The following is a 26,649-nucleotide window of genomic DNA, read 5'->3' as shown; positions in this document are numbered from 1 at the left end:
CAAAAATCTACTTCTCTCCATGCTTCTCCTCCTTTACTGATTCCATGGAGTTTCTTTGTCCCTTGTCATAACACTCACTTCAAGGTGTGACCCTAAAACAATCACTCAATATTTGAAGAACATTCAAATAGTTACATACTTACACTTAGAACATCTTTGTTAATCAAAATGTAGAACATAAATTTACCAGAAATGGGCATACCTGGAAGTCAAATGTTTTCTAAGACTTTATTAACATGATACAACTTGGAAGCCTAAATCTAATATCAACAAAAGGAAGTGTAACATGAGGAATTTCAAAAACACAAATTAATTGTTATGCATGTTGAAATTTGGTGAGTGGGAGAAGCAACTTGCATTAACACTCCTTTTTACTAAGGTGAATTGAGTTTATATTTTCAAACAAATGTAATCTGATTTATCTGATTAGGAGGAGACAAACATAAACATCTGAATACATATCCCTCTGATACATATACTTATGTATGTGCTATGCTTAGTTGCTCAGTTATGTCCAATGCTTTGTGACTCCAGGGCTGTGGCTTGTCAGGCACCTCTGTCAATGGACTTCTCCAGGCAAGAATGCTGGAGTGGGTTGCCATGCCTTTCTCCAGGGGAATCTTCCCAACCCAGAGATCGAACTCAGGTCTCCCGCATTGCAGTCAGATTCTTTACCATCTGAGCCACCAGGGAAGCCCATATATATATAAAGTATATATATATATACATATACTTTAAGTTCATTAAGTTGACTCACCCATATGAGAATTCTCTAGATTGTCAATTAGCAGCTAAAATTTGTTGTATCTATCCTTAGAATTGTCTATCTAGTTCTCATGTTTGGAATTTATATATTTGAAGTTAATACTCATACTTTAATACATAAAACACTTTATATCCAGATAATTTTGTCTATGATGAAAAAGTGATTGAAAATTATATAGGCAATATATACTCTTAAAAAGTAAATAGGTAGCACATGCTGGTGAAAAGTAAAAATAAGAAAGATAAAAAATAAATTATTTCCAGTCTTGTGAAAATACATCCCAAATTCCAAAGTCAAATTTGGAGTATAACTTCAGTATAGTTCTATATCCTTATCCTCTTTCAGGCTTCACTTTCTTTAAGATATGGTTCCTTGGGAAGTAGTTATAATTCATTGTTAAATTAATTTTTTAAACTTTTTATTTTTTATTGGGGTATAGCCAATTAACAATGTTGTGATAAGTTTTAGGTAAAGAGTGAAGGGGCTCAGCCATATGTAGACATGTAACTATTCTCCCCCAAACTCCCCTCCCATCCAGGCTGCCACATAATATTGAGCAGCGTTTCATGTGCTAAACAGTAGGTCCTTAATTATCCATTTAAAATATAGCAGTGTGTACATGTTCATCCCAACCTCCCTAACAATCTCTTCCTCCCACCCTTCCCTCCCTGCAACATAATTTTTAATATTAAGAAAGTAGAAAATTTCTGGAAAGAACCCTAACCCTTTCACAATCTTTGATGATAATCACTTTGATGATAGTGACATTGCTTTGCACAATATTCAGTGTTATGCAATTATTTCCTGTTAGATAAAGGCTTAGGGCAAAGGGAAAATGTGCCAGGAATCTATCATGACTAGTGTCATGAATGAGAACTTGTTCCTTCCTCAGAACATGTTCTTGATGAGAACTCTACCCACAACCCCACAGGCAGTCACGTCCTGCAGCAGATGGTAAGCAAGGTGCCTCTGTCTTCTCCCTTCAAACCCTTCTTTGTGTGAATGCTCACAGGATTATGCACCTGGGGTAGGGCTGAGGGGGAGCAAGCTCACAGTGTTCTCTTTGGAATTACCATTACCTCAAATAATAAGGTTTCTGTCAACTTGTTTTGGTTTTGGCAAGTCATAAAATTTTCCAGACTCTTTTTGCCTTGAGAAGTGGACTTTCTTTTAGGCAGAGTGAGTCTGGGAACCAACGGATCCTGCTGGGAAATGGGTGCAGCCAGTGCAGCCCCTTTGCATCCAGTGGCTTAAGACTCTGAGAGACAAAAGCAGGGGGCACAGGTTCGATCCCTGGTTGGGGAACTAGATTCTACATGCAGCAACTAAGACTCAGGGCAGCCAAATATTTTAAAAATGAAAGCTTTCCCTCAAAAAAAAAAAAAAAATTTTTTTTTTTAAAATTTTGTTGTTGTAAAAAAGAAACTACATTTACTCACCCGGTACTTTAAATATCATTATATTAAGAATGGGGTTTGTATGTAGAATTTTCTTTCCTTTTCCTGGGTGGAAACTCAAAGCCCATGTTTGGATTCTGCTTCTATGACTTAGAGACAAATAGCCTCTGATGAGTCACTGAAATTCCCGATGCTTCTCTTTCTTTGTCTATGAATGGGAATAATTATAACAGCAATGATTTATAAGGTTATTGTGGGAATTAGGCAGTGCTGGAGTGGCGAGCGGTGGCTGTGTGGCTCTGGAGGGGCAAACGGCAGAGAAGAGATACCCCACGTCCAAGGTCAGAAAAGCCCCAGTAAGACGATAGGCACTGGAGCAGCTGTGAGGAGCTACTCCACGTTCAAGGGCAAAGGAGAAGCACCAGAAAGACGGTAGGAGGGGCGAATTCGTATTTAGAATCAAACCTCGGTTCCACCAGAGACGCTCAGAGGGCTCAAACAAACCTTGTGCGCACCAGGACCCAGGGACCACACAGAGATGGAGACAGAGACAGAGACAGAGATAGAGACAGAACTGTGTTTGAGTGTCTCTGGTGGAAGTACAGGTTGGCAGTGGTCTGCTGCAGGGACAGGGGCTCTGGGTGTGGGTATGGCATAAACCCTCTAGGAGGAGGTCGCCATTAACCCCACTATAGAGCTGCCAGAACTTACATGGGACAGGGAAATAGACTCTTGGAGGGCACAACAGAACCTTGTGCACCTGGACCCAAGAGAAAGGAACAGTCACCCACAGGAGACTTGCCTGTGGGTGTCCGTGAGTCTCCGGCAAAGGCGTGGGTCGGTGATGGCCTGCTGCAGGGTTGGGGACGTGGAGTGTAGCAGCATGTGCCTGGGTTCTTTTGAGACAGGTCACCACTATCTTCATTAGATCAGATCAGATCAGTCGCTCAGTCATGTCCGACTCTTTACAACCCCATGAATCGCAGCACGCCAGGCCTCCCTGTCCATCACCAACTCCCAGAGTTCACTCAGACTCACGTCCATCGAGTCAGTGATGCCATCCAGCCATCTCATCCTCTGTTGTCCCCTTCTCCTCCTGCCCCCAATCCCTCCCAGCATCAGAGTCTTTTCCAGTGAGTCAACTCTTCGCATGAGGTGGCCAAAGTACTGGAGTTTCAGCTTTACCCTCATTCCTTCCAAAGAAATCCCAGGGCTGATCTTCAGAATGGACTGGTTGGATCTCCTTGCAGTCCAAGGGACTCTCAAGAGTCTTCTCCAACACCACAGTTCAAAGGCATCAATTCTTCAGTGCTCAGCCTTCTTCACAGTCCAACTCTCACATCCATACATGACCACAGGAAAAACCATAGCCTTGACTAGATGGACCTTTGTTGGCAAAGTAATATCTCTGCTTTTGAATATGCTATCTAGTTACCTCCACCATAGTTTGAGTGAGTGAGTGAGTGAAGTTGCTCACTTGTGTCCGACTCTTTGCGACCCCATGGGCAGTAGCCTGCACCAGGCTCCTCTGTCCATGGGGTTTTCTAGGCAAAAGTACTGGAGTGGGTTGCCATTTCCTTCTCCAGGGAATCTTCCTGACCGAGGGATTGAACCCAGGTCTCCCGCTTTACCATCTGAGCCACCAGGGAAGTCCCAGGTAAATAGCAGGGAGGGAACACAGCTCCACCTATAAACAGAAAATTGGATTAAAGATTTACTGAGCATGGCCCTGCCCATAAGAACAAGACCCAGTTTCCTCCTCAGTCAGTCTATCCCATCAGGAAACTTTCATAAGCCTCTTATCCTTCTCCATCAGAGGGCTGCTCCTGCTGATAAGTCACTTCAGTCCTGTCCGACTCTTAGCGGCTTATGGACAGAGCCTACCAGTCTCCTCTGTCCATGAGATTTTCCAGGCAAGAGTACTGGAGTGGGGTGCCATTGCCCTCTCTGCCATCAGAGGGCAGATAGACCGAAAACCACTATCACAGAAAACTAACCAATCTAGTCACATGGACCACAGCCTTGTCTAACTCAATAAAACTGTGAGCCATGGTGTGTAGGGCCACCCAAGACGGACGGGTCGTGGTGGAGAGTTCTGACAAAATGTGGTCCACTGGAGAAGGGAATGGAAAACCACTTTAGTATTCCTGCCTTGAGAAACCCATGAACAGTATGAAAAGGAAAATAGATAGGACACTGAAAGATGAACTCCCCAATTTGGTAGGTGCCCAATATGCTACTGGAGATCAGTGGAGAAATAACTCCAGACAGTATGAAGAGAGGGAACCAAAGCAAAAACAACACCCAGTTGTGGATATGACCGGTGATGGAAGCAAGGTCCAATGCTGTAAAGAGCAATATTGCATAGGAACCTGAAATGTTAGATGCATGAATCAAGGCAAATTGGAAGTGGTCAAACAGGAGATGGAAAGAGCAAATGTCGACATTTTAGGAATCAGGGAACTAAAATAAACTGGAATGGGTGAATTTAATTCTGATGACCATTATATCTACTACTGTGGGCAAGAATCCCTTAGAAGAAATGGAGTAATCATAGTCAACAAAAGAGTCAAAGTGGAGTACTTGGATGCAATCTCAAAAATAACAGAATGATCTCTGTTCACTTCCGAGGGAAACCATCCAATATCACGGCTATCCAAGTTTATGACCAGACCAGTAATGCTGAAGAAGCTGAAGTTGAACAGTTCTATGAAGACCTACAGACCTTCTAGAATTAACACCAAAAAAAGATGTCCTTTTCATTATGGGGGCCTGGAATGCAAAAGTAGGAAGTCAAGAAACACCTGGAGTAACAGGCAAATTTGGCCTTGGAATACGGAATGAAGCAGGGCAAAGGCTAATTTGCCAAAAGAACGCACTGGTCATAGCAAACACCCTCTTCCAACAACACAAGAAAAGACTGTGCACATGGACATCACCAGATGGTCAACACTGAAATTAGATTGATTATATTCTTTGTAGCCAAAGATAACGAAGCTGTATACAGTCAGCAAAAACAAGACCAGGATCTGACTGTGGCTCAGATCATGAACTCCTTATTGCCAAATTCAGACTGAAATTGGAGAAAGTGGGGAAAACCACTAGACCATTCAGGTATGACCTAAATCAAATCCCTTATGATTATACAGTGGAAATGAGAAATAGATTTAAGGGACTAGATCTCATAGACAGAGTGCCTGATGAACTATGGATGGAAGTTCATGACATTGTACAGGAGACAGGGATCAAGACCATCCCCATGGAAAAGAAATGCAAAAAAGCAAAATGGCTGTCTGGGGAGGCCTTAACAAATAGCTGTGAAAAGAAGATAAGTGAAAAGCAAAGGAGAAAAGGAAAGATATAAGCATCAGAATGCAGAGTTCTGAAGAATAGCAAGGAGAGATAAGAAAGCCTTCCTCAGCAATCAATGCAAAGAAATAGAGGAAAACAACAGAATGAGAAAGACTAGAGATCTCTTCAAGAAAATTAGAGATACCAAGGGAACATTTCATGTAAAGATGGGCTCAATAAAGGACAGAAATGGTATGGACCTAACAGAAGCAAAAGACATTTAGAAGAGGTGGCAAGAATACACAGAACTGTACAAAAAAGAACTTCATGACCCAGATAATCATGATGGTCTGATCACTGACCTAGAGCCAGACATCCTGGAATGTGAAGTCAAGTGGACCTTAGTAAGCATCACTACGAACAAAGCTAGTGGAGTTGATGGAATTCCAGTTGAGCTATTTCAAATCCTAAAAAATGATGCTGTGAAAGTGCTGCATTCAATATACCAGCAAATTTGGAAAACTCAGCAGTGGCTACAGGACTGGAAAAGGTCAGTTTTCATTCCAATCCCTAAGAAAGGCAATGCCAAAGAATGCTCAAACTACCACACAATTGCATTCATTTCACACACTAGCAAAGTAATGATCAAAAATTTTCAAGCCAGGCTTCAGCAATATGTGAACCGTGAACTTCCAGATGTTCAAGCTGGTTTTAGAAAAGGTAGAGGAACCAGAGATAAAATTGCCAACATCCACTGGATCATCAAAAAAGCAAGAGAGTTCCAGAAAAACATCTATTTCTGCTTTATTGACTATGCCAAAGCCTTTGATTCTGTGGATCACAATAAAGTGTGGAAAATTCTGAAGGAGATGGGAATTTCAGACCACCTTACCTGCCTCTTGAGAAATCTGTATGCAGGTTAGGAAGAAACAGTTACAACTGTACGTGGAACAACAAACTGGTTCCAAATAGGAAAGGTAGTATGTCAAGGCTGTTTATTGTCACCCTGCTTATTTAACTTATATGCAGAGTGCATCATGAGAAATGCTGGGCTGGATGAAACACTAATTGAAATCAGTATTGCCGGGAGAACTATCAATAACCTCAGATATGCAGATGACACCACTCTTATGGCAGAAAGTGAAGAAGAACTAAAGGGGCTCTTGATGAAAGTGAAAGAGGAGAGTGAAAAAGCTGGCTTAAACCTCAACATTCAGAACACTAAGATCATGGCATCTGGTTCATCATGTCATGGCAAATAGATGGAGAAACTGGAAACAGTGGCAGACTTTATTTTTTGGGGCTCCCAAATCACTGCAGATGGTGACTGCAGCCATGAAATAAAAAGACTCTTAGTTCTTGGAAGAAAAGTTATGACCAATCTAGACAACATATTAAAAAGCAGAGACATTACTTTGTCAACAAAGGTCTGTCTAGTCAAGGCTATGATTTTTCCATTAGTCATGTATGGATGTGAGAGTTGGACTATAAAGAAAGCTGATCACCAAAGAATTGATGCTTTTGAACTGTGGTGTTGGAGAAGACTCTTGAGAGTCCCTTGAACTTCAAGGAGATCCAACCAGTCCATCCTAAAGGAAATAACTCCTAAATATTCATTGGAAGGACTGATGTTGAAGGTGAAATTCCAATACTTAGGCCACCTGATGTGAAGAACTCACTCATTGGAAAAGACCCTCATGCTGGGAAAGATTGAAGGCAAGAGAAGAGGACGACTAGGATGAGATGGTTGGATGGCATCACTGACTGAATGGACATGAGTTTGAGCAAACTCAGGGAGTTGGTGATGGACACAGAGGCCTGGCGTGCTGCAGTCCATGGGGTTGCAAAGAGTCAGACCCGACTGAGCGACTGAACTAAACCGAACTGTGGGAATTACATTGTTGTTGTCCAGTTGCTAAGTTTGTCCAACTCTTTGCGACCCTGTGAACTATAGCACACCAGGCTTCCCTGTCCATCACCAACTCCCTGAGTTTGCTCAAACTCATGTTCATTGAGTCAAGTGATGCCATCCAACCATCTCATCCTCTGTCACCCCCTTCTCCTCTTGCTCTCCATCTTTGCTACTATCAGAATCTTTTCCAATGAGTCAATTAGTATATTTAAAGTGATCAGCAAAGTGCCTGACATGTAGAAAACATTGGATAGGTCCCCTTTAAGACTAAATATTACACACACACACACACACCTTCAAAGTCCTACTCATGGAGACTATTACTGTGAGCATTGGATGTTTCATGTCAGCCAGGCACCTATACTGACCGCTCCAAATGAATTTTCCTGGGATTAATAATCAGAAAGAACTTTAAAAAGGAGGCATCACAGGTTCTATATGAAGACGAGACAGGAAAACAGAGGCAAAGAATTGGGGAAAAAATGAATCATAAGGAACTTTATCAGTGGCAAGTAAAAGAATGTCTTACTAGCAGAGATTTAAAAATACCAAACATTTATTATCTCATTTGGCACAAATTCTGAGGAACATGGAATCAGCATTAATTCAGCAGCTCACCAATGCCATCAAGAAGTTTCTTCCATTGTTTTTGCTTTACTTCTTAGGTATATCAGTATCATTTGCCTTTTTCATCACAATTTGGCTTCTAAAGTACCAAAAATGATTTCTTCCCAGCAATATCCCAATCTGGGGAAGAAAGGAGTCAGTAAAAAACAAAATTTTCTGCTCCAGAATCTCTCTCTTTCTTTTCCTTTCTTTTTTCCTCTCTGTCTGCTTCTTTCTCTCTTCTCTACCAGAGAGCAAAATCACTTTGGTTGCTGTATCAGGAGACACCCCTGTATAGGTCCTTAGTCAGATTCAATTTCAATTTCTCATTGTTAGATCAAAGTATAGTAATCGCAGGTGTGCTCCTTAGAAATTCTACTCCATGGCTGAAGTACTCGTAACTGCTGGGAATCTGGGTGGCTGTTAGTTCTTGAATGAATTCACACTGAGAATTTCTGTGAATATCAGAAAGACTTTTTACACAACTCCCCTCTTCTTCCTCCTCTTCCTTAGAGGCATCTCTGTATTCAGTAATGTTTGCTGTGATGGTATAAACACAGTCCATGGGGTCACAGAGTCAATCCCATGGACTGAGCACATGATACTCATGTGGAAAGTTAATTGCGATAATTAGGAAGTATGTAAATAACTGTTTTTTTGTGTGTCTCTTATTTATCCATGATGATATAAAGACTTGGCTCCCTTGCATTAATGTGCATGTGCATGCTCAGTTGCTCAGTCGTGTCTGATTCTTTGCAGCTCCATGGACTGTAGCCCACCAGGCTCCTCTGTCCATGGAATTTTCCAGGCGAGAATACTGAAGTGGGTTGCCATTTCCTTTCCAGGGGATATTACCGACCTAGGGATTGAATCTGGATCTCCTGCATCTCCTGCATCGGCAGGTGAATTCTTTACCACTATACCACTTGGAAGTCCCTTGCCTTAAAGTAGGAGAAACTCTAAAAGACAACCTCAGCATCAAAGCTCACTACGGGCTCAAATTTTATTGTGACCCATTGCAGCTCAACTCTTTCGTCTGTACAATCCTGATCCTTTATCCTGTACTGGTGTTGATCTTCAAAGTTGTCCCCAATAAACACCCTCACACATATCTCCATCCAGGGTTTGCGTTCCAGGGAACCTGACCTGTGAAAACCAGTCACTGTCAGAGGAGACTGTGATAATGTGATTGGCTTAAAGGATTATGCTCCATCCAAAAGTACCCTGAGGCCAGAGTTTTCATTTTACTCCTCTGGTTTCTCCTTCATAGTCTCCTTTATTCGTTCTTCCTCAACCTTCTCCTGCCTTGTGTTTTAATATTTGAATGCCTCACAGTAAAGTCCTTGATTTTCTTCTCCATACAGACTCACTGCCTGAGTGAACTCCTCCTATCCATGATCTGTGTGCCAGCATCACCCACATTTATTTATTTATTTTTTTAACCCTGAGCTCTCTCTCAAATTTCTAACATTTTTTTTTTGTTGTTGTTGTTCAACTTCCAACCTATTATCTCCATTTGAGTGTATAAAAATCACAAACTCCCTACATCCAAAGACAAAGTTCTACTTTCCCATTCAAGCTTGCAGCAGCTCAGGGAATCTATTTTTCAGTAGCTCAACTGGTAAGCATGGGAACAATCTCTGTGTCCAACTCTTTGCGACCCTATGGACTATAGCCTGCCAGGTTCCTCTGTCCATGGGATTCTCCAAGCAACAATACTGGAGTGGGTTGCCATTCCCTCCTCCAGGAGACCTTCCCAACTTGAGGATCAAACCCACGTCTTTAAAGTCTTTTGCATTAGAAGGCGGGTTCTTTACCACTAGCACCACCTAGGAAGCCCCCATTTTCCTTATTCCTTGGATCCAATCCATCAGGAAATTCTACTGATTTTACCTTCAAAATATACCTGGAACTTGATATCTTCTATGTTCACTGTTGCAACCCTGGTCCAAGTCCCTGAATGGGATCCTTGAATATAATATGTATAGATTCTGGGATGTGTGTGTTTGCTGCTGCTACTGCTGCTAAGTCGCTTCAGTCATGTCCAACTCTGTGCAACCCCATAGATGGCAGCCCACCAGGCTCCCCCGTCCCTGGGATTCTCCAGGCAAGAACACTGGAGCGGGCTGCAATTTCCTTCTCCAATGCATGAAAGTGAAAAGTGAAAGTGAAGTTGCTCAGTCGTGCCCAACTTAGCGGCCCCATGGACTGCAGCCTACCAGGCTCCTCTGTCCATGAGATTTTCCAGGCAAGAGTACTGGAGTGGGTTGCCATTGCCTTCTCTGATGTGTGTTTCAGATCAGATCAGATCAGTCACTCAGTCGTGTCTGACTCTTTGTGACCCCATGAACAGCAGCATGCCAGGCCTCCCTGTCTATCACCAACTCCCGGAGTTCACTCAGACTCATGTCCATCGAGTCAGTGATGCCATCCAGCCATCTCATCCTCTGTCGTCCCCTTCTGCTCTTGCCCCCAATCCCTCCTAGCATCAGAGTATTTTCCAATGAGTCAATTCTTGGCATGAGGTGGCCAAAGTACTGAAGTTTCAGTTTTAGCATCATTCCTTCCAAAGAAATCCCAGGGCTGATCTCCTTCAGAATGGACTGGTTGGATCTCCTTGCAGTCCAAGGGACTCTCAAGAGTCTTCTCCAACACCACAGTTCAAAAGCATCAGTTCTTCAGCACTCAGCCTTCTTCACAGTCCAACTCTCACATCCATACATGACCACAGGAAAAAACCATAGCCTTGACTAGACGGACCTCTGTTGGCAAAGTAATGTCTCTGCTTTTCAATATGCTATCTAGGTTGGTCATAACTTTCCTTCCAAGGAATAAGCGTCTTTTAATTTCATGACTGCAGTCACCATCTGCAGTGATTTTGGAGCCCAGAAAAATAAAGTCTGACACTGTCTCCACTGTTTCCCCATCTATTTCCCATGAAGTGGTGGGACTGGATGCCATGATCTTCGTTTTCTGAATGTTGAGCTTTAAGCCAACTTTTTCACTCTCCACTTTCACCTTCATCAAGAGGCTTTTGAGTTCCTCTTCACTTTCTGCCATAAGGGTGGTGTCATCTGCATATCTGAGGTTATTGATATTTTTCTCAGGAATCTTGATTCCAGCTTGTGTTTCTTCCAGTCCAGCGTTTCTCATGATGTACTCTGCATAGAAGTTAAATAAACAGGGTGACAATATACAGCCTTGACATACTCCTTTTCATATTTGGAACCAGTCTATTGTTCCATGTCCAGTTCTAACTGTTGCTTCCTGACCTGCATATGGGTTTCTCAAGAGGCAGGTCAGGTGGTCTGGTATTCCACAGATTTCCACAGAATTTTCCACAGAAAATTCTTGCAGAATTTTCCACAGTTTATTGTGATCCACACAGTCAAAGGCTTTGGCGTAGTCAATAAAGCAGAAATAGATATTTTTCTGGAACTCTGTTGCTTTTTCCATGATCCAGCGGATGTTGGCAATTTGATCTCTAGTTCCTCTGCCTTTTCTAAAACCAGCTTGAACATCAGGAAGTTCACGGTTCACATATTGCTGAAGCCTGGCTTGGAGAATTTTAAGCATATTATCTACGTATGTGACATACGATGTTTTGGTAAACTAGTTATAAAGGAATTCTTAACACAGTGAAATAAGCTTTTGTAGTCCTTCACATGGGCTGACATAAGCAATTTATCTAGGATGATTCAATAAATAAACATTTATTACGGGCCCAGTTCTAGCTTAGGTACTATTTTTGGGGTACATTGGGCAGAGACAGTATAAAATAAATAAGCCTAGCCATCTTTTACTGTCACTCTATTATTAATTTAATACTGATAGACCCTGGGACACTTTGTTTCCAATATTTTGAACTCCACAGCTGGAGAATTTATCTCTAGCTTCTTCCTGTCTGTAACAGAGTCTCAGCAGAGTCAAGGCCTGCATCGAAATCGGTAGAGAAATGAATTAATTTCCACCCCTCTTGCCTCCAATTTTGCCCTGCCTCCATCTTCTCAATATTAATTCATTGCTTCAACCATAGTGTTAGGTAAAGGGTAGACAATGAGTATTCCTTTTCAGGCGTAAGTGATAAGCTCAGACCAATAAAATAATTTTTAGAGAAATAAACTGTCCTTGGATTACCCTCTCGATCATGTGTGTGAATTCAATAAATCTATCAGTTAATTTGTGACTAAGTATACTCTGCCCTCCACACATGCTTTGTTATTTTATTGGGAAGAGTGTTTTATATCTCCTGTGTTTCTTTTTATATCATCAAGCTCACGTGAAGTCCTCTTAAATGTGGTCTCCTCCTCTGCCCCTCCGGGAATCTGGGCTCTCGCTTTCCCTGGATGCTGGAAGATTTCATATTTAGTACTCTGAATTCTGTCTAAAAACTTGAATTCAGAATTGACAACAGTAAAGCAAAATTGTTAGCATTGGTATCAAACAAAACCTTGAGTTTTTTAGGATGAAAATTATGAATGATGTAATGAAAAAAAGAAAATCAGAGACTCGAATGCAAAAATCACAGCATTTATTGAAACGAACTCTGATAAGAACTCATAGCAGAGTGAACTCTATTCAGAATGTGAGGTGGTTCATGGATTTCTTCCAGGTTTGAGACAGGAGAATGAGTTCATTCAAAGTAAATTGTTTTCTACCTGGGATTTAAAAACAGTTCAAACAATAAATAAATGTGTGTATGTACATATAAATACATACATAGAGGTGGATAAACAAATACATATTTACAGACATCCACAAATACACATTAGCATACACATGATGTGTATAAAATATGTACATACATATTAATAACATAGAAATTCATAAAACAAACATGAGAGTTTTAAAAAATGAAACATTTATGAAAAGCACACATATAGTTTCAAATTCTTTAAAGTTATTTTAAAGACATTAATAAAAATCTTAATGCTGTCCTATCAGAGTACTTACCTAATGTGCATAATTGTACAGACCGTGTGAAGCACCAGAGACTTCTCTTTGCTTCATCTATTGTTTTATCTTCTTAGGTTTTCATTTTCTCACCAGATGTTTTTAATAACTCATGATGCATATGATTTCCTTACCTTTTTTGTGTATTTTGTTTTGTCTCACTGAGAAACAGGAACACTGTTGATATTGTAAGAAGCATGGGCATATTCATCTGGAAAATAAAAAGAAAGTTCATCCTTATTACATCTCCAACTTTCTATAGCCAGATGATGTCAGATATAATTATACTAGGTCTAACCCTTCCAGTAATTCTGCAAGAAAGTCAATTCCTTCTATTTTCTAAATCCAGGAACGTTGTATTGAAGTTTAAGGTACTTGACAAAGTACATTCAATTAGTAAATGACAGAGTCAGAATTCAAAGACTGCTTTACAGGGGTTTCCCTGTGATCCAGTGGTTAAGAATCTACCTTCAAATGCAGAGGACGCAAGATTGATCGCTTGTGGGGGAACCAGGATCCCACATGCTATAGGGTTATTGAGTTTGCATCCTGCCACGAAGACCCAGCACAGCCAAAAAAACAAAAGAATGACAAAAAACCCCACCCAAAATCCCCAAAGACTTGTTGACAAACTTTTCATGACATTCAACAAGAAATTAATAGCACTAACCTTCCAGGGAACTTTTTTAAAATCTTCTGAACAGCCTCTTAGTAACTGCTTTGAAACCTAATCTATCAAGATTTGCCTATAATATTTCAGAATATTTCTCACTCTTCCTCTCAAATTAAAGTCCATAGATGTAGCATGGAATGGTTAGTCTCGGTCATTAACAACAAAAATAACAGCAACAAGACCTGGAAGCTTAGCTGGTTTGTATTTCAAATTAAGGGAGTGCCTTTTCATTATATCAAAAGGATTCTAGGTGTTGAAAAATTCTGGCAAATAGAAAAAGGCCCAGTAAGAAGTTTATATATATATATATAAAATGGAATAAAAAAAACAATATGTAAAGTAAACCCAGATATTGAAGACCAAGGATGATTTTCGAAAATTAAGTAGTTCAGGGAATCCTAGATACAGATATAACTTCCAGTAGTTTTAAAGCATGGTTGTTGCCCACCTACCTTTTTCATAATAATCGTAGACAATGACTGGGGCTGGCTGAATGTTTGCCACATGGTTGATTTCCTCAACAGAGAAGGTGAAACTCTTTGCTGTATCTGAAACCTGTAAAGATACAGATTATAAATACACCAGAGCAGGCCTGCAAAAAATAAAACCACAGAGCAAATTATTTCCAGAAGTTTATGATAAATCCAGGGTGTCATGATCTTACATAATGGCAAAATAATGAGTTGCTGTTGCTGCTGCTAAGTCACTTCAGTCGTGTCCGACTCTGTGTGACCCATAGACGGCAGCCCACCGGGCTCCCCCGTCCCTGGGATTCCAGGCAAGAACACTGGAGTGGGTTGCCATTTCCTTCTCCAATGCAGGAAAGTGAAAAGTGAAAGTGAAGTCTCTCAGTCGTGACTGACCCATAGCGACCCCATGGACTGCAGCCCACCAGGCTCCTTGGGATTTTCCACGCAAGAGTACTGGAGTGGGGTGCCATTGCCTTCTCCAAAATAATGAGTTAAGTAACATTAAATTGTGTAAAATGTTGTTTCACCGATTATATTGAAGTACAAGAAAGTTGAAAACGTTACAAAAATGTAGGCATTTGTGTGGATATTAATGATGTATACACAGAAAGGATGAGTCTGAAACTCATCCCAGCCTCTGCTGGAGTTCAAGTCAAATTATAAAAGAATTGTACATCTTTGACTAGACTATGTTAGATGCTGTGAGGAATAAAAGAATGGGGAAATGATGCTTCTAAACTTGAGAATCATCCAGTTAGCCAAGGTATGTATGAAATAGCATAGTATTTAAGAGGGAAAAGATAATTAGTGGGGTGGAAGTACACTGATCACCTTTAACATCTCACATAGTTTTGACAAACCCTATCATGTATATTTAGGAGAATTTGAAGCATTCAGTTACCCTCAGAAGAAAAAGAAAGCCGTGGATAAAAAAATTATTGTCAACTTACATTTTCCAGGTAGAAAAGAACATGGTCATTCTTGAATTCACTCTTCATTACTTGGCCATTGTTTTCAAGCTTTAAGGAAATTGGCAGGGAGGGATAAATATGAAAAAGCATCATTCCAGAATTGAATGTTTCATGCTTTTTCTCTAATCAGTATCAAGAAGTTATTTTATGCAACATTCCCTTGTGCCATGATGTTTTCATAAATACAAGTCAGAACTAAATTTAAAAAATAGGTTACGAACTATTGGAAATAATGACTTCTAATTGCTATAAATCAAGAATCCATTCCACCACTGTTTTAGCAAAAATATGAGTGTGAACTGTGAATGTTTGTTTAAGTGAAGAATTACACAGCTTGGCTTTGCTAACCAACTGTTTCATCAACACACTAGTGCTTTCTGGAGATTGAAAGACTGGGCTTCTCTTACTTACCTCTTCAATGGATGACATGACTGGAGTAAATCCTGATAGCATTTTTACATCAACAAGGACCATGTTGGAGTTACTGTGAGTTCCCGTATATCTGAAATTTAAAAACAAAACACTAACTTAGACATCATTTTAGAAGAGTGACTTAACCTTATGGCAAGGATATGAGTACATTGATGCCAATTGGCTTTAAGCCTGGAGGAGAGGCAAAAGCTGGAGAAAAAACATCTGAAGATAGTCACTCTCATACATCTGGAAACAAGCACAATTAGAGTGATCGTGGCTGAGGTGATTCAAAGCAACATAAATTAGAGTAAAGAATGAATGGACCTAATCTCCCCAAATCCTGCTTTTAAACTTACTTGAGGCTTTAAAGTCAGAACTTATAGACAAAACTTTTAAACTTATATTACACATATGGTGGCTCAGTGGGTAAAAATATGCCTGTAATGCTGGAGAAACAAGGGACACAGATTCCATCCTTGGGTCAGGAAGATCACCTAGAGAAGGGCATGGCAACCCACTCCAGTATTCTTGCCTGAAGAATCCCAAGGATGGAGGAGCCTTGTGGACTGCAGGCCACGAAGGTGCAAAGAGTTGGATATGACTGAAGTGACTGAGCACAGCACACATACTTATGTCAGCTTTAGATTCTGTGCAACACTTAGAAGAGACTCGTATCTAAAAAGCAGGATGTTGGCAAAATCATACAACAGACATGCCCCCAAGAGATCTTCTAGGTTATATCCACAACTTGGGATAAGATTGTTGGGACATGAAGTTGAGGGCTGTGCATTATATTATTAGCATTAGTGTTCAACAGATTTTCATTTTGAAATCCTGAGAAAAACCCCAAAACTAATTTTACTCAATGTTTCTCCACACATTAACCAAGACTAAAACTCTTCGGTGCCTATAAATTATATTTTAATTCAAGAGAATTACTTTGCTTTTCTACACTGAAAAACATCTAAAATTTTGCTTTGTATACAGTTATATTAATGATTAAATAAATGTTAGCAGGTTTTCTCTTTTTGACACACCCATGCTTGTCTTTAGAAAGAAAACTGTATCTCTGTTGTGCAAAACTGACACACAAAAAGGTGGAAGCACTGCTGAAGGATTAATGTGGCAGAAGCTTTCCAACTGCAAATCAGTACAGATTATATTTGCATAACTCTAACTTTGATTTAGTTGAAAATGTACTAAATTTGATGTGGGCACAGAGAGTACCATCAACATGTGATTATTGTCAATAATATATAAATATCTTTTATACAATTTAAAGATTACTTTCCATTTATAGTTATTACAAAATATTGGCTATATCCCCCAGGGCTGTACAATACATCCTTGGGTCTATCTTACACCCTCCATGGTTTGTACCTCCCACTCCTGCATCCTCAGACTCCCCCTCCCCCTTCTCCCCACTGGTAATCATTAGTTTGTTCTTTATTTCTGTAAGTCCACCTCTTTTTTGTTAAATTCAGTAGTTCATTGTATTTTTTAGATTCCATATGTAAGTGATATCATACAGTATTTGTCCTTCTCTGTCTGACTTATTTCACTTAGCATGTACTTTGTGCTTAGTCTCCCAGATATGCCCGCCAGGCTCCTTTGTCCATGGGATTCTCTAGGCAAGAATACTGGAGTGGGTTGCCATGCCCTCCTTCAGGGGATCTTCCCAACCCAGGGACTGAACCCAGGTCTCCCACATTGCAGGCGGATTCTTTACTGTCTGAGCCAGCAAGGAAGCTCTTCATTAGGCCCTCCAAGTCCATCTATGGGCTTCTTTATCCATTCTTTCGCTGATGTACACTTAGGTTGCTTTCATGTCTTGGTGATCGTAAATAATGCTACTATGAACATTGGAGTACATGTGTCTTTTCAAATTAGTGCTTTTGATATTTTGTTAGTGTTTAAAATAATTCTTTTCTGATGCACCACTTTCTCTCTAACCTGAGAGTTGACATCAAAATGGGACACTTACCTGAGGGTTACTGTCAGGTCAAAATTACTCTGGAATACATCCGAAGAGTTTTTCTTTACTATTTGTAAGGAAAGGGAAAATCCAGATTCCTTTTTAGGTAGTAGCACATTATACTTCATGGTAGCCTAGAAAGGATCAGATCAGATCAGTTGCTCAGTCGTGTCCAACTCTTTGCAAAGTGTAAAAAAAAAAAAAATGCATCTATCTATCCTGTAGTAAAAATTGAAGCACTTATTGTTTTTTCTTATTTCCATTATTGCTGTTGTTATTTAGTCACTAAGTTGTGTCTGACTCTTTGCAACCCCATGGACTATAGCTCACTGAGCTCCTTTGTCCATGGGATTTCCTAGGCAAGAATACTGGAGTTGATTGCCATTTCCTTCTCCAGGGGATCTTCCTGAACCAAGGATTGAACCCCTGCCTATCCAGATGGATTCTTTACCACTGAACCACCAGGGAAGCCCTCATTTCCATTATTAATGCACTTTATTTTATAACTTCATTATCAGGGAATAAGGCTACATCTAATCATTTGATTGTCAGAAGACACAAGAATCTTTAACAATGTAATCTAATTAAAATATTAGAACACCCTCAAACGCTGACATTCCTCAAGAAACTTCTCAGTTATCCAGTTATGTTTAAGAATAGGTAGGCTTTTACAAAATAACTTTAGTTTTCAGCTGTTGAGTGGAAAATATCAATGAAGGAAAGTGTAGTCATGAAAATATGCAAGAGTAAAATAGTACTTCATACATAACTGAAAAGATAGTCTGTGTTTTTTACTGGCAAACACTCATCTTCCTCACAGAATTCCATTACCTGGATAAATGCACAACCTCGTCCTTCCACATCTACTGTGTATTGTCCACCTGCTTTTGTTAGTTCTGAACGTTGAACCAGTAAGTGATTATCACCATTAACCTGGAAAATCTTGTTGAATTCTTCACTGCTTAAGCTGACAGTGACTTGATCATCAGAGAAGATTAAATTCATGTAGCGGGTTATGGCAAGAAGGCAGACGGGCGTATCCTGCACAGAACAGTACAAGCAGCATTCCAAGCTCTGTTATGATGCAATATTAGTCATCATGTGGCCATGAACTTTAAATCAACCCATAGAAATATTTCTGACATGTCAACAGAACACCAAGAAACAGTATTCTAAACAACAGGAAAAACAGATTTGCTTGTGCTAATTGTTGTCACTTTCTTCAGCAGTTCTTAATTAGATCTAAAAGTCTTCTCAATAATTTTATAATATCCATGTGAAATAGTGCTCAATCTTTTCTAAAAATTAAGGTGTTATGTAATTTGGTTGCCATAGATAATGTTTATGTTCAACTGTCTTCAAAGATGGGAAGTCAGAATCCAGAAAGGATGTTGGGAGATTCACTAACATATGGTTTTACTCAGAAACTAAGACTGAAAAAAAGAAAGGAAGGAAGGAAATGATTTTCCTTGTGGGAATAAAACTTGCATTTCTTTGCAATAAATTTTTTTGCCTATTAAAGAAGGACATAAGCCATTGTTTTTGATACCCATTTCTTTGGCTATTCATTCATTTGCTTTTTCCAATGTATAGACCACAGAAGTAGGGAGAAATATTACTTCTTGGCTGACGTGAAGTAACGGTTTGACCAAAGTATTCTTATTGTCAGGGCTCTTGTGTTTATAACAACCATCCTTTCTAGACTTTCGTTCTATTTTTACTGTGTAAATGGAGATATAAATCAGGCATACATTCCCTGAGAGGGGATTTTATTTTATTCATTTGTACACAGAAAATTCCTAGTAGAGTTCCTGGTATACAAGAACTGCCCAATAAATGCTTGTTGACTAAATATTGGGTCACCTGTAGAGACGTGGATGGACCTAGAGACTATCATACACAGTGAAGTAAGTCAGAAAGAAAAAACCCAAATATTGTATATTAATGCATACATGTGGTATCTCGAAAAATGGTACAGATCAACCTATGTGCAGGGCAGGAATAGACACACAGATGTGGAGAATGGATGTGTGGACATGGGGTGGAGGAAGAAGTGGTGGAATGAATTGGGAGATTTGGATTGGCATAATTACACTACCATGTGTAAAATAGATAGCTGGTAGCACAGGGAGTTTACTCAAACTCATGTCCATCGAGTCAGTGATGCCATCCAGCCATCTGTGATTCATGGGGTTGCAAGGAGTTGGACACGACTAAGCGACTGAACTGAACTGAGCACAGGGAGATCAGCTCGGTGCTCTGTGATGACTTAAAGGGGTGGACTGGGGTGGGGGTAGGCGGGAGGTCTAAGAGGGAGGGGCTATATGTATACATATAGCTGATTTGTTTCATTACACAGCAGAAACCAATCCATTGCAAAGCAACTAAACCCCAATAAAGATGATTTATAATAGCAAATATTCCTTGTCTCAGGAGGTATTTCCTACCTTTGGCATTTTTATTATATATATCTATATAATATATTATCTACATTATTATAGAGTGGCATCTTTTGCATTGAACATATTGTGGTTATGTTAGTAGATCCACACCAATCACCTGAGGGGAGGAGAAGCCTCCGTGAGAATTCATCTGTTGGGCAAGCCACTGAACAATCTTACTAGCGTAGGTCAGGTCAGGGTTTTTCTGGGAAATGATAGCCAACAGCACATAGCAAGTCTTCTCTATCTCAGCAGAAGGTGCCCAAGGAATAAAGAGTGGAGATGCCTCTGTCTTGAGTTTCTTCGCTTTTCCCCAATATATCACATTATCTGGGAAGAAAAGAAGAATTTTCACACAATCCCTATGAAAAGAAAGATGCAAATGCCATCCTTGACCTCTGTTATGGGTTCATTGTGCCCCTCAAAATCCATATGTTCAAGGCCCTACTCCCTAGAACCTCAGAATGGAACTGTATTTAGATATAGGGCTTTTAAAGGGGTGAATAAGTTAAAATGAAGCCATTTAGATGGGTCTTAGTACTTAGCAACTAAACAACAATAACAACAAATGTATCCTTATCAGAAGAGATAATTTGGACTCATGAAGGGGGCACCAGGAACGTGTGTACATGGGAAAAGACATGTGAAGATGGTTAGAGAAGATGGCCATCCACAAACTAAGCACAATGGCCTCAGAAGACATCATACCCGCTGACATTTTGATCTTGGAATTCCAGCTCTAGAACCATGAGGAAAATAAATCTCTGTCATTTAAACCACCCACTATAGAGTATTTTATTGGGCTGGTCAAAAAGTTCATTCAGGTTTTTTTTTTTCTTTTTTTTAAAACCTTACATAATTGTATTAGTTTTGCCAAATATCAAAATGAATCCACCACAGGTATACATGTGTTCCCCATCCTGAACCCTCCTCCCTCCTCCCTCCCCATACCATCCCTCTGGGTCGTCCCAGTGCACCAGCCCCAAGCATCCAGCATCGTGCATTCAGGTTTTTATGGAAAAACTCAAACGAACTTTTTGGCCAATCCAATATTATGGCAGCCCTAGCGAACTAATGCAACTTCAGATAGCAACTTCCTAAGGTCAAAGTTTTTGACCTTAAGTTCAAGGCCAAAGTTTCATAAGCAGTTTTTATTATCTGCAGTCACTCTACTTGATTTTCTTTACTTCACTCACTTGAGAAGAAATGAGCAGAAAAGAAAAAGAGGAAACTAGAAAATATATAATGTTTTGTTTTTTTAAAAAGTCACTCAGAAATTTCATAAGATAAATAGAAATATTCTAGAAAAGAGAGGGTTCCTATGTGATTGCTCAGTTTCATCAGTTTATTCTTAGGGTCATCTCCACTAACAAAGAAGTGAAGTGAATTGAAGTGAAAGTTGCTCAGTCGTGTCTGACTCTTGGCAATGCCATGGACTGTAGCCCATGAAGTTCCTCTGTCCATGGGATTCTCCAGGCAAGAAAACTGGAGTGGGTTGCCATTTCCTCCTCCAGGGGATCTTTCCCACCCAGGGATCAAACCCTGGTCTCCTGCATTTCAGGCAGATTATTTGCCTGAAAGCCCCTCTATTAGCAAAAATGAATAATAATACTTACTTAATTTTGTAGCAGATTGATCTAGGGTCCGGAGTAAGGATTCCACTTTCTCCTCTTTTCCAGCCAATGCAAAAGCATAAGCTAGAACTGCAAGGTTGTAGCCATTTCTGACACCATTTTCCAAGGCCTCTTCTAAGCAAAAGAGCCCATTTCGTAGAGCGGGAAACTAGTCAAGAAGAACAATTCATTTTAAGATGATGCTTGAATACTTACTTGTAAGCTTAACTGTTTAAACTAATCATTCTTTATAATGTATATAATATACCCTTGAAGTATATTTTACATGCAAACCTGTTCATTTCTGTACATGTGAATTATATTTTATAAATATCATTAAAATTCATTTTTAATGGATTATCAGTATTTGAAAAAATTTAAGTAGTATGAAAATGGCAATCTCTGTCTGACTGGTTGTAATTTAGTTAATGATGTAAATGTTTTCTATGTGTCAAAGTATACATATTTATTTTTAGATCTAAGATATTTTACACTAATGCCCAAAATAAGAGCTCGTATTTCTAAAGATGGTTTTTGAGGTATACCAATGACCCTGAAAATTCCTAGGATCTTATTTCAAGAATAGATTTTGCAATTGGATAATCTGAACTTTGGATTGAGAGGCAGCCAAGATGAACCACACTTAAGCTGAAAATGTTTACATACTGAGTTGGTTAGACAAATAGAATATCAGGTTATAGTTATACTTGGAATAAGAGTTCTTAATCTGAAATTAATAGCTGAACTTCAGGAGATATATGGATACTGAAATGGTATGAAACACTTGTATAAGTGTGCATATGTATATCTTCTCTAGGGAAAAACTCAATAGTGTTCATCAACGGTTTCTATGAATCAAAAAGGTCATGCTAGTGGTAAAGAACCTGTCTGCCAATGCAGGAGACCTAAGAGATGTGAGTTTAATCCCTGGGTCTGGAAAATCCCCTGGTGGAGGAAATAGCAACCCACTCCAGTATTTTCACCTGGAAAATCCCATGGACAGAAGAGCCTGGCAGGCTACAGTCTATAGGGTCTCGAAGAGTTGGACATGACTGAAGCAACTTAGCATGCATGAATAAAAAATTTTGGGAGTGTTAATTTAAAGAGTGGTGGTGAATTAATTATTCTTTTGATGTTTCACCCAGTCCAGGAATTTTAAATCACTCTGAATTGATAGTCAAATTCATGTGCATTCAGCTGACTGATACTAAAAGACAGTGGGACCCATACAGTGAAATTGAGTCCAGCTTCAAGGAATGCAGCAACGATATAGGCAGTGAGTACAACGTCCTCTTCATTTCCAACCTAAACACAAAGGAACCATGAGTCATACAGGACAGCAGAGCACCAAAGAACGGCTATGCTTCTGAAGGGAAACTAGATAGGAAAGAAACACTGGGACAGATATCATTAAATTTTTTTTTTTTTTTTTTTTGGCCACGGTGCAGCATATGGAGAATACCAAGTGATATATCTAAATATGGACAGGAAAAGGGAAAGAACAGGTCTATCAAGGACAGACTTCATTCTATTTGCATTTTGACCTGAGGCAAGTGAGGTCCTCATGCTTTGATTTAAGGAGGTACTGGATCAGTGCTCCATGAAACAATATAAATTATGAGATCCTCTTCCTGAACTGGCTTACCATCCATAAATAGAAATAAATAATGTTTGCTTCAAATTTATAAACTGTTTCCTCTCTAGGTTATTTTTCAGTCCCCTCTCTCCTATTCTCAGTTTATCTACTCAAGGAGACTGGTTCTAAGAAAGGACTGAGAACAGTAAGACAAATAATAGATTCAAGAGGAATTCAGTGTAGGCTGAGGGTAACATGCAGGCAGCAGTAATAATGGCTTTGATTTACATACCACAAGCCTATCAAGGCAGCAGAAGGAATAATATTCATGAGTGTACTCATGGTCCCAAGAGCTGGATAAGGCAGGTAATGCAAAGGAGAAAGAAAAGCTTACTTGTGTGAATCACTCACCTCCCAGGCATTGCTGAAAAGCTTGCCATCACTTTTAAAGCAACCATCTATTTTCTGTTTGCTTGCAAGCCAGATCAAGGTCTCCCTTTGAACCAGTTCATCAATGAAGACATATTTCTTCATTCCCGCAAATGTCTTAAAAGTAAGAGCACTGAGCCTGTAAAGCCAATTGTCAGTTAGACAGAAATTAGATAAGAAAGAAATGGTGTCAGCTTCCCATCAGGTCCGTCATCACTGATTGCTTTGGGTCATGGGTGGATCTGATCTGGCTGAGAGCGACTGTAACAAGTCTTGATTGACAGCAGTTCTTTCCTTTGGACCAGTAAACTGTTATGAACAGCAATATGTGAAAGTAAGAGCATGTAATTTCCAGCACGTTTATGCACAAATTTCTATAGAATCCATCAGATTGTCCATACATGAAGAAAGAATGGAATGGGTGTAATTAGGTGCTTTGGAGCCTTTTAGTTTTACTTTCCTCAGTCTACATGGGGCCGAGAGAGGCAGACTAAGATGTGCCATTTACCACAGACTGGAAATATTGGTGGGGGTGTCATTAAATGACCAGACATCTAAGCAATCTATTATGAGACTTTCAGTACATTGTTGCTTTAAAGTTGGAATAATCAAATATTTTAGTTTTATCTGATTCACCTCTAGGAATTCACTTTGAAACACAAAAGTGTTGCTTTCAAATCCCCACCAAACACAATTCCCCTCAGCCCCTCACACGTCGTCCTCAGATCATTCTTGTATTATTTAAAATAAAAATTTCATCTCTTACCGTATGCTTCCTTCCTGATTCCTCTGCCAAAACACACTATAGGAACCATCAAAGTTTTTGAAAGACAACTGCTTCTGATAACCTAAAATACAACATGGTAGGAAATTATTCTTTAAGAAAGTTAGAAGAAAAATAATGGTGTAGTAACAGCCCTGTGTTTTGGTATTAGACGGACATAAATGACTAGATGATCATTTAAATTTTAATTTCTGAAACTCAGGTTCTCCATCCATAGGGAGAAAAGATCGCTTCTACCTTATAGGGTTTTAATTACAAGTAAGATATTCCATGTGACTATATCTAACTCAATAGTTGTCTGATATTACTAATTGTTTAGTTTTTTTCCTTGGGGTTATTTCATTTCAGTGTTATTTTTCTGAAAAAAAGAATAAAATAAATTATACTCCTGAACTTTTCTTTGATATCACATTTACAAGATCTTTCTAAATGCAAAACGAATCACTTCATCTCAATGGAATGCAATTGAGCAAACAAATACAGAAGTTGATAAATGAACTGTTTATAGCTACCATTAATAACAATAACAAAACCCACTAACAAAGTAGCTTGGCAAGATATTAGGCATTAAAAAAACCCTGAGCTCATAATGCGAAACAGTACCGGTCTGAATTGTGAAGCCAAATGACCATACAGATATTGAATTCCAAAAAAGCCCCCAAACAAACAAAAACATCCCAAAATAGAGCTAGGACTCAGAGTGACTCAGTTCTTCAGATATACTTTTTCCCCATGAGACTACCTCATAATAGCAGCTTTATGACATCTTGATATTAGTAATGATTTATTTAATCTATTATAGGCAGAAATTACTTCAATCTTCTCACCATTAGATAAGAAGAATAAAGCTTTAGATTTAACTTCCTCTGTCAGTTGTTTAGTAGATTTCAGATAGTCTAGGATGTAGGTATTAGATGCTAGCAGGGCAATATTCTGTTCTCCACCTCCATAGGGCATTTGGAAAAGATTCTCCAGATTCTGTATTGCAAGTCCTAGAATATCCCCTAAAAACAGGACAAACAATGTTACTGCTCGTTAAACTTGGTATCTCAGCATTAATGACAATAGGTGAAAGAGGCATAGTGGAAGGAAAGAACATTTTAAAATAGGTCTAAAAGGTGGAAACAAGGAATGTTTTCATGAAGTAATTCTAAAGAGGGTGAAGTCAAAGAGGTTTCTGGTATGAAAAATGTTTTGGAAAATCTCCTATTACCACAGAGAGAAGGAATTTAAGAAAGTGTGTTTGTTCACTTGATTGCTTGCTGGTTTGTTTTTTTGAGAAGCTGACCCTGTGAATTATATAATGTAATCCATTTCTTTCCCCAAAATGTAGATGTTAATAATAGACAAAGAAAGCTGACTTCTCTGGAACAGTTTTCTCCTTTACTGAGGAAATTTCCAGCATTTCTAACAAAGTGTATTCTGATCTCCAAAGGTATATTTAATATTTCAGATGGACAGGCTACAATAGGACTCTTTGTTTTCTAAACACCAATTATCATTCAGCAGAAAAAATATCTTCTAGGGACATAGATTAAAAAAAATTTTTTTTTAATTGAAGTATAACTGCTTTACAATGTTGTGTTACATGAATCAGCTCTTAATACATGTATACATATATCCCCTCCCTCTTGAGCCTCCCTCCTACCCACTCCCCCATCTGACCTTTCTAGGTCATCACAGAGTACTGAGCCGAACACTCTGTGCTGTACAGCAGGTTCCCACTAGCTATCTATTTTACCCATGGTTGTCTATACCCTCTCAGTTCATTGCACAGGGGCATGGATTTAAAAATGGTGCTGTAAGTCCTTCAGATCCCATGCAGAAACATAGGAGATCATCCTCAACAATAATTCCCTCCAACTGATACTGTAAGAAAAGTATCTCCATCCTTTGAAGTTTTTTTTTTTTTTTTTACCACCTCAACTAAGATTTTCAAATCACTGTGAAACAAAAAATTTAACCAACTTACCCATAACAGTGAAAAAGGCCCTGGTTGATCCTTCTACGACATCATTTGTCAAATTCAAATCTACCTGCCTGGAGACTTTGGTGCCTGGAAAGAAAAAATATCAATAAAACAAATAATGTTTGGCTTTCTTTCATAAACAATAGTAGCAGGTTTGTGGGACAAACATATCAGAAAATATATTCCATTATTTGTATTTATTTTATAAGTTGCTTGTTTGAAGAGATGAACTTGAGGTTTTTATCTAGTTTAGAATAACAATACATTTAGAAAATGGCATATAAATCTGCAAGTTAGAGATGGCCTCTATTATCTATCAGTTTAGTGCCTGAACTACTTATGTATGAAAAAAAAAGTAAAAACTACTGATTATGACATATGGAACATTACACACAAAAGGTAAAACTTG

General features: G+C 39.2%; 1 protein-coding gene across 3 annotated transcripts in view; it reads right to left on the bottom strand.

Annotated features, from left to right (window-relative positions):
• Nucleotides 1–12,486: 12,486 nt before the first annotated feature.
• The window catches only part of LOC147372774 (ovostatin homolog 2-like), a 42,663-nt gene continuing 28,500 nt past the window's right edge, over nucleotides 12,487–26,649 (bottom strand). For all 3 annotated transcript variants that reach the window (XM_086402026.1, XM_086402025.1, XM_086402027.1), the window contains 14 exons: nucleotides 26,244–26,327; nucleotides 25,099–25,275; nucleotides 24,254–24,335; nucleotides 23,470–23,626; nucleotides 22,713–22,787; nucleotides 21,486–21,651; nucleotides 19,988–20,199; nucleotides 18,260–18,469; nucleotides 17,438–17,562; nucleotides 15,451–15,541; nucleotides 15,019–15,087; nucleotides 14,051–14,153; nucleotides 13,060–13,136; nucleotides 12,487–12,630 (listed from right to left, as the gene is read on the bottom strand). In XM_086402026.1, coding sequence (XP_086258152.1) covers nucleotides 13,084–13,136; nucleotides 14,051–14,153; nucleotides 15,019–15,087; nucleotides 15,451–15,541; nucleotides 17,438–17,562; nucleotides 18,260–18,469; nucleotides 19,988–20,199; nucleotides 21,486–21,651; nucleotides 22,713–22,787; nucleotides 23,470–23,626; nucleotides 24,254–24,335; nucleotides 25,099–25,275; nucleotides 26,244–26,327 — 1,604 coding nt within the window. In that variant the 3' untranslated portion in view covers nucleotides 12,487–12,630; nucleotides 13,060–13,083. The remainder of the gene's footprint in view (nucleotides 12,631–13,059; nucleotides 13,137–14,050; nucleotides 14,154–15,018; nucleotides 15,088–15,450; nucleotides 15,542–17,437; nucleotides 17,563–18,259; nucleotides 18,470–19,987; nucleotides 20,200–21,485; nucleotides 21,652–22,712; nucleotides 22,788–23,469; nucleotides 23,627–24,253; nucleotides 24,336–25,098; nucleotides 25,276–26,243; nucleotides 26,328–26,649) is intronic.

This window comes from Bos grunniens, chromosome 5, assembly GCF_055505025.1.
Source record: "Bos grunniens cultivar Pamir isolate PY7600 chromosome 5, Bosgru_T2T1.0, whole genome shotgun sequence".
NCBI classification, from domain to species: Eukaryota; Metazoa; Chordata; class Mammalia; order Artiodactyla; family Bovidae; genus Bos; species Bos grunniens.
This window is presented reverse-complemented; position numbering and strand designations above follow the sequence as displayed.